This window comes from Lampris incognitus, chromosome 8, assembly GCF_029633865.1.
Source record: "Lampris incognitus isolate fLamInc1 chromosome 8, fLamInc1.hap2, whole genome shotgun sequence".
Classification (NCBI taxonomy): Eukaryota; Metazoa; Chordata; class Actinopteri; order Lampriformes; family Lampridae; genus Lampris; species Lampris incognitus.
In genome coordinates, this window is record NC_079218.1 from 19,027,840 (window position 1) to 19,042,334 (window position 14,495).

At 41.0% G+C, this 14,495-nt stretch overlaps 1 protein-coding gene across 1 annotated transcript; it reads left to right on the forward strand.

Moving 5' to 3' along the window:
* The first annotated feature begins 961 nt into the window (after window positions 1–961).
* Window positions 962–11,319, forward strand: LOC130117280 (organic solute transporter subunit alpha-like). Its single transcript, XM_056285489.1, has 8 exons — window positions 962–1,073; window positions 2,367–2,518; window positions 3,590–3,663; window positions 9,411–9,569; window positions 9,828–9,939; window positions 10,063–10,209; window positions 10,566–10,671; window positions 10,989–11,319. The coding sequence occupies exons 1-8, from the start codon at window positions 998–1,000 to the stop codon at window positions 11,153–11,155; spliced, it is 993 nt and encodes a 330-aa protein (XP_056141464.1). The 5' UTR covers window positions 962–997; the 3' UTR covers window positions 11,156–11,319.
* Window positions 11,320–14,495: the final 3,176 nt, after the last annotated feature.

Below are 14,495 nucleotides of genomic sequence, written 5' to 3' on the forward strand. Positions count from 1 at the left end.
ATCCTTGGACAGTGGGTTGAGTTTAAGGGATATTCACATTCACCGGAAGCTTTAGGCATTTTCAATCTCTACACCTCTTGTCGTTGTTGACGATCCCTAAACACTCGGCGCGCTGACGCTTTGCCACAGAGATTAATGTGATTTCCAGTTATAAACCCCAACTATTTATGGTGGGGGTAGGGGGGGGGCAGTAGCTGACTGCCTACGATGCCAGTTTTGAGATTTTAGTGTTTTTATTTCATTTTGAAGTTTTCGGTCGTGAGCTATATTGAAGCTCCAAGTCCGAACATCCCACTATAAACCGAACTATACCGCAGTCGGCGGTGTCAGCCATGCAGGGCTCATCGAGGACACCTCGACATTTTTTCAAGGAGGAGCCGAGGATCGAACCGGCAACCTTCCAGTTACCAGACGACCTGCTCTACCTCCTGGGACGCTGTCGTAAGGCAGGCATCATATTTAAATAAGTGCTTACACCCCCCCCCCCACCTCCGTCAGAATCCCATGGCAGCTAAGAGAGTGTTATGCCGTCAACGTAGCTGTTATAACGCCTGTGTACAGAACATTACATTACGACAGTGTCGTCACTCTGACCTCCTCCAGCCTCAACCGCTATTGCAATGCTGCGAGAGACAATAAAAGGGAAAATGAATGAATGACAGACAATTGCCTCCCAGAGAACAAGGCTCAGTCATGTGAAGAAATGCTCTCATAAACTTGGGAACCTTACCCTCGTCATCACCCCTTCATTCCTTGAAAGTCAGCTGAACTGTTGGGAGATTGCAGCTTGCTGTCTGTCTCCTCACATCACTCGCTACCACCTAGAATACTACATCCCCACATAGCACGGGCTAGTGAAGTTTAAACGTCCCACTTGTCAAGGAGGACATTTCTACTCGGGGGAGAAGACAAAGTGAAGTTTTCACCTTTTTCGGATCTCTGGTTTTATGAGTGTGTCTACAAGTCAAGGTTTCCACGGGAGGAAATTACACGTGCAATGGAGGAAAACCTCAACATCACAATTGATCCGGCTTGTTTACAAGAACCCCCATTGGCTATTGACGTGATAAGGCGTAAGTGACCTATATTATCCCACCTGCCCTGCAGATAATGTGCTGTTATCGTTTGAACTGACCTAATAACTCAAGGGACTCAGTCAGCAGCTCTCTCTGCACACCTTGTGAGTCGGGCAGCTCTCTCTGATTGCATTGAATGAATAAGCAGATTTGCAAGCTGGAAAGCCGTGTGATGAGATGTTGGGGATAGCCCTAAAACAAAACCATAACCCCTGCAAAAAAAAAGAAGAAAAGTGAAGACATTGTGCAGTTTTTTCCATGAGGATTTCTATGAATTCTGTGTGATTTGAATCACAGATGTGAACTGAAATTGTGTGGAAAACACGTGAAACACCCAAATGTAAAATGCACGTTTGAACCACAATTATATGCGAAATAAACACATACCTAGAAACGGCATGTGTACAAACTCATGTAATTTCCATGTGGCTTTTAATAAGGGGAATAATATGAGAAAAGGTAACGTAGGGAGATACAAGCTATCTGCCAGCTTTCAACTTGCTTGTGTCACAACCCAGATAGCATCCGGATGTGGGCCACTTCAGGCAATGATGCGGCACTGGTGGCCTTCTTCTGGCCCTGACAAAATGGATGTGAGCCTGAAGTGGCCCACATGTATAATAGCAAATATGGCCCAAATATGCCAAATCAAATATGGGCCTTTTTTGGCAAAGATGTAGTGCTCTCAGTAACATGTAATCCGGATGTGACTCTGAAGTGGCCCGTGTGGTAAATGCTGAATATGGCCCAAATATCACAAAACAAACATGGGCCATGTTTGACAAATATGTGGCACATGTGGTATTGCTATGGCTTGGTTCTGGCCCAGATTTGGCAAACAGGAGCGAACCGCTCAAGTGCCATTATTCCATGTGGTATGTGGGAAGTGTCAGTGTGGGACTGGTCCGGGCCACAGCAATTTTGCTATCTGGGATTAGGAATTATAAAAGAGGGCTGTTGCAATGTTCCTCCATTCACCTGGCTTCATTATTATGAATGAATTTACAGAGGACTTTATAGAGCTTGTCAGCATTTTTATTTGTACTCAGATTTATTCTTTAAATCTAAAGTCAGTTGTGTGTGTGCTGCATAAATAGATGCTCATCTTTTTCTGACAACTGTGTGTAAACTCGCTTGAGGGTTACTAACTGTATGGGAGGCAATGCTTTCCCGTTGAACAGGGGGAAAGTGGAGATTTGATATACTTTCATATATTCTCATTTACGTAAAATAATCTGAAACTTCTTCTCTGTATCTTCTGTTTCTCTCCTCTTATTCTTTATCAAACAGATTTGGACTTGTTCGAGATTTGCCTATACTCCATACTCACCTTAATGTCCTCCTTGTCCTTACTGCTTTATCTGGATGAATGTATATATGTGTACAGAAACCTGCCCCACCCCAAGAAGACAACCATTATTTGGATCAATGGTGCAGCACCAGTAAGCATTCAGGCATCTTTTGATGTGCTACTATTACTGCTCCTGCTGATGCTGCTAGTACTGTTACTACTCTAGTTACTACCACTACTACAGCTACTAGTACTAGCACAACACCAGCTACTACTAATACTACCACTGTTAATTCTATTAGCACTTTCACTTACTACTACTGCTACTACTACTACTGCTGCTACTACTGCTACTACTACTGTCACTACTACTACTTCTACTACTTCTACTACTGCTGCTGCTGCTGCTGCTACTACTACTACTGCTTCTACTGCTGCTACTATTGTTACTACTACTACTGCTACTTCTGTTACTACTACTACTGCTACTACTGCTACTACTACAACTACTATGACTATTACTACTACTACTACTACTACTAGTTGTCTATTGTCATCTGCTGTCTATGTATATTTCACTGTAAATGTAAAGCCCTCTAAGACTGCAATTGCGGTTTAGGACCATACAAAAATAACATGACTTGACTACTACAACTACTACTAGCACTATCAATATTAATACTACCTCTGCAACTTCTCCTAATACTAATATTAATACTAATGATAATAATAATAATGACTTTATTTGTGGGGCACTTATCAAAAACTGACAGAAAGTGAGCTACCTGGTAAAATAATTAAAACTGAAAAATCTGTGCGTAACAATGAGATAAAACCAAATTTAAAACTAAACACAATCAAATTGAATACATGTAATCTATATAGCTCTTACCAGTAAGTAAAATATTTAAGTGACAAGCTTCGGTTGACAAACTGTATAGTGTATAGTGTGTATACTTGACAAATCTGTGAATTTGGATAATTGCCCCTGAAAATAAACTATACAAAATACCCACATAAGTGTTAAGAAGAATGGCAATGGAAATGCTGTGATGCCAGTAATGCTCTTATTATTCTCAAGTGATATCCCATTAATAAAGACATGTATAAAGTCATGATTAATGAAAAACTGTCTCAAAAATGTCCGCACCAACCATAACTGATCTGTTGACCAACTGAATAAAGACTGATATTTATCATGGGTCGATTTTCTCTGTTTCAGGTTATTGCCACCATGTCCTGTTTTGGAATGTGGGTCCCTCGGGCAGTCATGTTTACAGACATGACCTCTAACTGGTATGCTTTTTTTCCTAGTCTAGACAGGCAAATAGACTTTTAAGGACAATGAAAGCTCTGTTAAAAATGTCACAGTTAAAAGTTTGTATTACCAGACAGTGCTGTGAATGGACGTAATGCATTTATACTCATTTCATGTTTCAAGGCAAAAAGAAAAAAGGACTGACAAACAAAACGATTTTATGTTGCAATCTTTCTTGGTCTGTTGTCTGTCCTGATTCAAAGATACAGCGATATAACGTCATCTTAGAACACGTAATAGAAAATGACACACCATTTTAACATTTTCAGCTTAACATATACGCGTGTTTCACTAGCTGCTCTCACAAAAGGCAAATATGCATAGATTTGTACATACACAGGGGGCAGCATTAACACAGTCATTGAAGCTGTCAAAACGTTTAGAGATAAGCGTCAACGAGGATCCAGCAGTCTCAGAGGCCTTGTTCAGACTACCAGCCCAAAATTTTTTTTTTTTGGCATGTCCAGATCGTATCGAGGTTGGTTCTAGAAAGTCTGGACAGCAAAAAAAACCAAAACCCCACATGATATGTGATTTTTGCAAATTGTATCTAAACCACATTTGGGGGTGGTTTAAAATGCAATTCCAATCGGATTTCTACAGATTCGTCTCAGTCTGGATGCTCTGACTGCTCAAATCGGATTTCAAACTGTCTTTTGCCGGCAGCCATACCAACATGTACCCTGGTTCTGCTGAATGACAGAAGCTCAGCAGATGTGGGCTTGGCTAGTGCTTGGATGGAAGACTTCATGGGAAACCTGAGTTGCTGCTGGAAGTGGTGTTCGTGGGTCAGTAGGGGGCAGTCTTCCCTCTGGTCCTAATAAAAACAACAAAAAATCCCAAGTGCAGTGACTAGGACACTCTGCTGTAGGAGATGCTGTCCCTCGGATGAGATGTTAAACCCAGGGCTTGACTCACTGTGGTCATTAAAGATCCCATGGCACTTATTGCAAAGAGTAGGGGGTCCCCCGGTGTCCTGGCAAAATTCCCAAACTGGCTCTCTCCATCTGGCCACCTAATCATCCCCCCATGTAACTGGCTCAATGATTCCTCCCTCTCCACCTCAAGCTGATGTGTGGTGAGCATTTTGGGGTAAAATAGCTGCCGTGCATCACCCAGGTTTGTGCTACACATTGGTGGTGCTTGAGGTGAGTTTCGTGCGTAGTTTAGGTGTCTAGATAAAGTGCTATATAAAAGTTATTCATTATTTTGTGTCGCTTGCAATGGGACACACAACTACTACTACTTTTGGCTGTTCCCGTTGGGGGTCGCCACAGCGGATCATCCATTTCCATCTTTTCCTGTCCTCTGCATCTTCCTCTGTCACACCAGCCACCTGCATGTCCCCCCTCACCACATCCATAAACCTCCTCTTTGGCCTTCCTCTTTTCATCTTTCCTGGCAGCTCCATATTCAGCATCCTTACTAGCTCCATATTCAGCGACTCACTAGCTGAGGAACTCAACCACTTCTTTGCCCATTTTGAGGTGAATGAGGTGTAAGAGGCGGAGACTGAGACTTCACTGACACCAACCACAAACTGCCTGGCACTTCATGTGAGCACAGATGATGTCAGGAGAGTGCTCCTCAGTTTCAATCCCAGGAAGGCTGCCGGCCCAGATGGCATTCCAGGGAGGGCACTCAGATACTGTGCAGATCAGCTGGCAGAGGATTTCAGCAACATCTTTAACCTCTGCTTGTCATTATTTACTACCCCCAAATGCTTTAAGTCTGCCACTATTGTGCCTTTCCCTAAGAAGACATCTATCAGCAGCCGTAATGACTACAGACCTGTGGCACTCACCTCCACTCTAATGAAGTGTTTTGCGAGACTGGTCCTAAAACACATAAATCTGCACTCCCGCCCACTCTGGAGGAACACCAGTTTGCCTACAGAACCAAAAGGGTCAACGGAGGATGCCAGTAACACAGCTCTCCATACTGCATTGACACATCCGGAGCACCCGGGAACATATGTGAGGATGTTGTTTGTAGACTTTAGCTCTGCATTCAACACAATAATCCCCAGCAGAATGGTGATCAAGTTGCTTGAGCTGGGTGTCGGCCTGTCCACATGCAGATGGATAAAATACTTTTTAACAAATCATCCACAGACTGTCAGGCTGGGGACACAACACTCATCGACCCTGACACTCAGCACTGGAGCTCCACAGGGCTGCTTGCTGAGTCCCCTTCTCTATTCACTTTACACACATTACTGCACACCAACCCACAGTACAAATACCATGGTAAAATTGGCAGATGACATACTGCGGTGGGGCGAATACAAAATGGCAATGAATCTGCCTACAGGGATGAGGTCCACAAACTGTCAGTATGGTGCTCCAGTAACAACTTGGCACTCAATACCTCCAAAACAAAGAAAATCATCATCAACTTCAGGGAACAGGAAGAGGAACCTGCTCCCTTATGCATTGGCGGAGACATGGTGGAGAGGGCAACCAGCTTAAAATTCCTTGGCACACACATCTCCCAGGACCTCACATGGACTGTCAATACAACTTCCCTAGTGAAGACAGTACAGCAGCGGCTTTACTTTTTAAGGACACTGAGGAGAGCTAATTTGTCCCAGCCATTGCTGGTGGCCTTCTATCACTGCTCCATTGAAAGCACACTCACTTATGGCATCGTAGTGTGGTATGCCAGTTACACTGTGGCTGATAAGAAAGCTCTGCAACGAGTGATTAAGTCAGCACAGAAAACCATTGGCCCGCAGCTACCTTCACTTGAGGACATATACAGATCCCGCTGCCTACATTGGACCACAAACGTAATCAAGGACTCATCTCACCCAGGCAACCACCTTTTCACTCTGCTGCCCTCTGGGAGGCGCTATATGTCTTTCAAGACCTGTACTTCCGGACTTTTGAACAGTTTCTTCCCAAGTGCCATTAAAGAACGGAACTCTGTTAAAAAACTCTAAGGTTGCAATAATATCCTGAAACTGTACAATAACACCTGTACATTTGGCATGTGCAAAAGAAATATGCTAACTCGAGTAAGTGCGATACACAGACTATTTATCTAGTGTAATAGATATTACACTTATTTTTACACTCACACATACATTATATGTTGATTGTGCTGCAAATGTGTGTCTATTTGTATTTTGACTGTTTGTATATATTTTATTTTTTTATTTTGTACCACTGGGGAGTTGCACTTAATTTAATTGCACAGCTGTGCAATGACAAATAAAAGACATTCATTCATTCATTCATTCATCCTTCTCCCATTATACCTAGCATCTCTCCTCCACACATGTCCAAACAATCTCAATCTTGCCTCTCCTGCTTTGTCTCCAAACCATCCAACCTGAGCTGCCCCTCTCATATACTTGTTCCTAATCCTGTCCTTTTTCATCACTCCCAATGAAAATCTTAGCATCTTCAACTCTGCCACCTCCAGCTCCGCCTCCTGTCTTTTCGTCAGTGCCACTGTTTCCAAACCATATAACAGCTGGTCTCACCACCATCTTGTGAACATTCCCTTTAATTCTTGTTGGTACCCTTCAGTCAAAAATCACTCCTGACACTCTTGTCCACCCACTCCACCCTGTCTGCACTCTTTTCTTCACCTGTCCCACACTCCCTTTTACTTTGGACAGTTGACCCAAGTATTTAAACTGATATGCCTTCATCACCTCTACTCCTTGCATCCTCACCATTACGCTGTCCTCTCTCTCATTCACACATATGTATTCTGTCTTGCTCCTACTGCCTTTCATGCCTCTGTCATTGACACAGCAACCCATGCAGATAGGTTGGTGATGTCTAGACATAGGGGTGGGAGATACTGCAAAATTTTGTTTCAATCCAATATCAAGCAATACAGGGCCAGAATCACTGATATCAATACCGATTTTTTTTATTATTAAAAGCAGCTTATGTACTTTAATGTAAGGGAGAACAGTGTGTCATTATTTATGAGGTGAATGCATTATCAATATGTCAAATCTGAATTCATTATGATTTGCCAAAGGTTAGCAATCATTGTAAGGTGGGTGGTAGAAGTTCTACCTGCCACCTGTGAGACCCTGGTTTGATTCCCAAATGTGTATGTAGCAAGCAAAACTGACTCCATTCATTTATGTAGCACCTTTTTTTTACAAAGTGCTTCATAAATGAATGAAGCCTTTTTTTTGTTGCTTGCCACTGTTAATTACTTAATCACACAACACAGGACGGTTTTTAAAGGCAAACAACATTTTTTTTAATTATTTTAAACTGAATGCGGAAAAAAAGTTTTGTTTTCAGTACTGCTGGTAAAACATAAACCACAGGCCAAAAGTCACGTGACTGAAACCCAGCAATTGGTGCCGGTAGTTAGTTGGAGTGCACGGAACAGACAACAGCAGTGGGGAAGCAGAGTGCACGCACTCGGAGATGTTGGCGACAACAGAACGCTGTTTGCACACACACAGTTCTGCTCTTTGATGAAATGGGTACAACATAGAAGAGAGAAACTGAAACTTCAACTGGTATCGATCCTATTGATGCTAGAACCGATCTTCAAAAACATATCGTAGTATCGATATTTTGGGATCGATACACCCGCACCTATCTGGACACACAAATCCGATCTGACCACTTCAAAATAACAGTGTGGTCAGTCCGTCTTAAGGATCTGATTTGAGGAACAAATCCGATTTGCCTGCAGACTGAACAAAGCCTTAGTTGAGCAATCTTCCTACATGTCACATGTCCTGGCCTTGCCTTTTGCTGTCTGAATTCAATTTAATTCAATTTCAGTTCATTTACTTGCAGACTCTGTTAAGAGGCTAAAAAGCAACTCTGAGAAAAAAATAACCCTTTCAGGCAACCTAGAATTAAGTCCTCATTTTACTACACTGACTGGAGAAATGAAGTAAGCAAATCAGTGTCGATGTTCTTGGTGTTTGATCCCATATGTAGCCACGTGCCATGTTGAGGCATAATTGAATGAGACACTGAATTCTGACCATCGCCAGCCATCGTAACTTGCATTAAATAAGTAAGTCATCTGAATGACTTCAGTGACAGATAGGCAAAGCGAAAGAATCTTGTCAATTTCTCGTATAGTTTAACCTTTACTCAACTGAGCCAACAAACATTGCACTCTCAGGTGTGTGGGAGCAAAGATCACGCCACATAATGGAGAATGTTAAGTGGTATAATAAAAAGCAGGATATTTCCATTGGCTTTACTCATCTTGTGTACTTCATGGCCTATTTCATGTGTTTTACAAAGCTATGAACAATGCATCAGTGTTGCATTAGCACTATAGCCAGCAGGATTTTCACTTGATGGTATTCAACCCTGACCATATTCAAACTGTATGGCTGGATCTGAATTGTTTTTGGTGGATCTCCAACTCTGACAAGAGTTTGAATGTGTTTTAATGTGCTTTGGTACCCATCAAGAAACTTACTTTTATTTATTTGGGTACCCCCACTGAAAAGGTTAAAAACCAACAGTGACATAGCATTCATCTAGAGACAGAGAATAATGATATACCATTTTTATGATTTCCGTATTGAACTTCTCCAGTGTCAGCGTATTTTGCTCAAGTACACTTCAGTAGGGTGGATTGTGGAGATTGGGTGCTTGAACCCAAGTCCAACAGCTGGAGGTCACTCTCCCTTTCCACAAAAAGCCAAAATGTTGAGAATGGCAAGTTTGTTGACACGTTCAAATTATACCTTCCCTGGTCTTTTTCTCTTCAGCTACTTTGCAGTAGTGGTGTACAAGGTCTTGGTTCTGATGATAGAGGAGTTTGGGGGCTGTGATGCCTTTCTGAAGCAATACTCTGGAGAGAGATTCAAGATCAGCACAGGACCCTGCTGCTGCTGCTGCCTCTGTTTACCCCTTGTGCCCATGACAAGGTATTTAGCCACGTACACTTGTAATATATGTGTTGGTCATGCAATACTGGCTAGGTAGTGTGCAATGGAACGTGTTATGGAACATATTAATTTTTTCAGTGCAATATAATATTCTTTGATTATTCTCCTTGATTAACTTTGTTCAAAAGACAAACCAGATATGTAAGTATTGTCATTTTTTTAGCACTTACTGTCAAAATATGATTTACATATATCTCTGTTGCGGGGTATATCACTCATTTGGGCTGTCTCATTCAGGAGAATGTTGTTCTTAATGAAGCTGGGTGCTCTTCAGTATGCAATCCTGAAGACAGTGCTCTCAGTCCTCTCCATAATATTGTGGACCAATGGAAACTTTGATCTTTCTGATGTGAGTTTCTTTTTCTTAAGTTTCTGCAAATATCTGTTTGTATAGAAAAGTATGTGAGCTTTATATTTAATGCCGTTGATGTCTATTATGTGATTTATTTATATATTCCTTGCCTCTTTTTAGCTAGAGATCACCGGTGCAGCAATATGGATCAACCCATTTATCGGTGTGCTCACCATCACTTCCCTCTGGCCAGTCGGCATTATGTTCATGAATACTCGCAACACACTGCGCAGGGTGAAGATGATCCCAAAGTACGCCATGTATCAAGTAAGTCAAACACAACTGACAGGCTTACTGTATTTACTCTATAGGGCTTTCGGGTTCAGGAAATTATTTTGATTCAACACATTACTCGTGCTTTGACAGATAAAATAATTCAAATTTTGGATTTTTTTTTTCTTCAAGTGGTTGGATCCCTTGTTTTCAGAGTTGATTCAAAACAAAGATGAAATGCCCTTTTTCAGTAGAATGAAGTCAGTGCATTTTTTCCCCCCAATAATAGTCAGTCAAGTGTGCCATGGAGAATTACAGGAAACCGAAGGTCAAAGTATCTCTCCAACTATGCAAAAAAAAAGAAAAAAAAAAGACATGTTTCTTATCTAGAAATGGCTGTTTCTCCACAGTTGGTGCTTGTGCTGAGTCAGCTGCAGACATCCATCATTAACATCCTGGCCTTGGATGGAACCATTGCCTGTGCCCCTCCCTTCTCCTCCCAAGCCCGTGCATCCAGTAAGAAACATCTCAAAATCATACAATATACTCTATATTGTACCAGCTAAAGCAGTGGTACTCAATATTGTACAGTGGAGAGCAGCCTATGTGTGGGTTTTCTTTCCAACCCGACACCACACCGGCTGATTTCACCCATTAGTTCTCCCTATTTTGGTTGAAAGCATGCAAGTTTGAGAAATCAGTCGATGTACTGTTGGGTTGGAAAGAAAGCCAGCGCATATATGGTCATCGGTGGTACATGACTGAGGACCGTTGAGCTGTGAGACGAATGACAGTGAACAGTCCCCAAACTTGGTCTTCTGTATTTGCTACAGTGTTAAGTCAGCAGCTGATGATCATGGAGATGTTCATCATCACTCTCGTCACCCGGATTTTGTACCGTCGTACCTACGACCCACTTCCATCCGACGTGCATGCTGATGACAACGACAGGAATCTCAAAATTCACCTGCCGCCCAATCAGGTGGACACCATAGTATAAGAAGGAAAAGAGAGAAGGGAGATGAGAGTTAAGCAACAAAGAGGATGGCTCTGTGCATAAAGTCCACATACTGCTAATGATGTAATGAATAATGATAGGGTTACTTGTGTCAAGGGTTTATAAAACTCACTGAAATTCATGTCATTCTGGGATGAGCCACTGGATTTAAGACTGGTTGGATTAAAGACTGGGAGGGACTGCAGGGGGTTTGTTAGAAATGCCTTGATTTAAGTAAAAAGCTCACCTATTTATTAGTGTGTGTGTGTGTGTGTGTGTGTGTGTGTGTGTGTGTGTGTGTGTGTGTGTGTGTTTGACTTCAAGAGAAAGAGACCATTGGTTTACCACAAGTGTTTTTCTGCTTAGTGTTTGAGATTCATTAACTAGGTGTTATCAGGTTGAGAATGTGATTTCTTCTCGTGAAAGAAATAAGTCTAAAGAGCCACCTGTCAATAGAATTATAATTTTTGAATAATGACATTTAGGTTTTGAATTTCCTTTAGAGGTGAATTTAGCTGGTCAAATCTGATTTTCTTTTTTAACTAGTAATGACAAATAATGAAATTTCGACAGCTAAATTCACCTCTAAAGAAATTCAAAACTAAAAAGTCATCATTTAAAAATTATACTAATGAAATACACCACGGAAAGATCCAGATACGCTGATTTAACATTCAGATTCTGTTAACAGTTGTCTGGCTCCATGGTAGTCTGACATTCTCAGTTGTGCCCAAGGCTAATGCATTTGACCTCTGTGCCTATTTCTGTGTTCAAGAAATAGAAAATAAACTGTTGTGCTGTTTGTGATCTGTTCTATGCGCAGTATATCACAACTCACTCATGTATTCTGAGGGTAACACTTGACATTAGCGCCGCCTCATAACTCATCATGCAATGGCCCCGTCATATCTTCATAGACACTACATGACATTGGCATAAATCAGCAGAATGTCTTCCCAAAATGAGGATGTTCTGTTGGCAGTGCTGATATTGCTTCCCCGCATAACTGAAGACTACTGTTGTGTGTTTTATCTTGTGCAACACATGCAGTAGATGCAAACATCCCAACAGGTTGAGAACTTTGTCACAGGAAAAATACGACTAGCGTCTAGTTGGCTAGACTTAACGCCAGCAATGTTGTTGCCAATCGATTGTCCAGATACGTAGGAGGTGTGTCTTCTGCTCGGAGCATGGTGTAAAGGTAATGATGGTGACAGGGCAGTAGTCTAGTTTCTCCGTTTATGTGAGTGTTATGGAGCAGACGGCAGCCTTTTCTCTTTCAGCGAGACCCAAAGGTAAAAGCAATGGTTTGAACTTAGGTAAAAGTTTAGGATTTAAGTCTGCGTAACGTGATGTTTCCTTAATACTCCACAAGAGGTCATGCTCACGTTACAAACCTCCTGTTAGACTGGATAAATAACTCCTGGTTAGTTATGTAGTTACTTTATTGTTAGAATATGTAATCCCCCCCCTGCACACACACATACACACACAAAAACACACACACACACACACACACACACACACACACACACACACACACACACACACACACAGGGTTTTCCTTACTCTATTGATGTATTTTTTATGAAACTTAAGAGTCAAATTTGATGTTCATATATTTTCTTTCAGAATAAAAAACATCGTTCATATTTTGTTTTTATAAAAGAAATTTGAAGAAACTAATTTATCTCAGATAGTGGTGTTTTATCTGTGCTACCCGTCCATTGGCCAATATAGATTATTTCGCTGAAACATGGTAAAGATCAAAATAAGTGACAGGTCAAATAGAATATGAATCAGTGATTTACTGCATGAGTATTTTGTTTCACATTTGTTTTCTTCACAACCCTGAGAGCAGGATAAGCGGTTTGGATAATGGCTGGAGAGATGGACAACTGAATATTGTATTCCCCTGCATTCACCACAGTGTTGTTCTTGAAATGAAGCTGATAAAGGAATTTGAAGGCTTACTTGGACTGTACTGAGGCCCAGTGACAAGATTCGGTAGAGTGGAATCTTTATTGGTATTGAAACCAACAGTAAAAAAAAAAAAGACCAACTATGTTTTAATGATGTCTGAGTTAAAAAAAAAAGTGAAATTAAATTTTTTTTTTAATTAAGTTAAAAATTAAATTAAATTAAAACATTAAAAAGTGAGATCAATTAAGTGAACGTGAAATTAAATATTAATTATTAAGTGAAATTAGTGAAAGTGAAAAGGGGGGGGAAAAGTGAAATTACCCTTAAAGGTTTTCCCACACAAACGTCATTCTAGATTTCAGTCTGTTTTAAGTATCTTGATTTTTTTTTTCGTTTTTTTTTTCCCTAGAGGAAATCTAAAAGTGTGACCAAGAATTAATTCCAGACCTAATGGGTCCTTTTTGTAACTTTGTTCAGCAAAGCAGGGTAAACAAATTAACCAGGTTTCAGGCCTTTATGTAAATGGAAAGACAAGGGCAGCTCCCCTCATCGACTACGTTTTTTTTTTCTTTCGTTGTCCATGTGGCTCCCATTGAGCGATCATATCGAAGAAGTAAGAGAAAAAGACAAAGAAGGAAAGAATAAATTAAAAATAGGAAATTATACATATCAGCGTTAGTTTTTGCGTGAGTGTTTTCAATACTCTTCAACTGGCCCCATACCGCTTACATATAGCCCAGTGTGATTCGGTTAGATTTATGTAATCAGCCTGAATAGATTGTTTTTTCTTCAGCTCTGATGTGTACTTCGATAAACTATTCAAAAGGTCGTGCAAGTGTCTGGGTTCACTCTCGGTCTCATTGATTTGATAATAATGGTAACATCACCATTTACACTGTACAACCCCCTGGCACTGAAAGTTGTTGTCACTCACGAAACAAGATTTACTTTTCACATGTCCTCTAAAAGCACTTAGACACAGCCCTACAAGAAAAGAGACATGAATCCACGTTTACACAAAAAAAAATCCCGTAAAACAACAGCAGTTCGTGCAGACAAATGTGAGAATGAAATCAGTAAACATTATGCAAACATTAACAGCCCAATTACTGCTCAGCTGCACTTAAGTAGAGTATAGTTGTGCTATCAATTTCAAAAAAAAATTTTTGATATGCGAAAAATCATCTTTGAATTTTTAATCAGATCAGGGTTCAGTTAAGTTGCCTATGCCACTTATGTAAACATAGTCATTGGGGAAAACAGAGAGATAGAGAGAGTGAGATGGAGAGAGAGAGAGAGGAAGAGAGAGTTGTGTTCAGGGTGGGCTGATGATAGCCCCTGGCTCTGCATTGCTGACGAAAGCTGCTTAGCTCCTCAGTTGCTATGGCGACTGGCAGGAGCAGCCAGAGAAAAAGAGGCA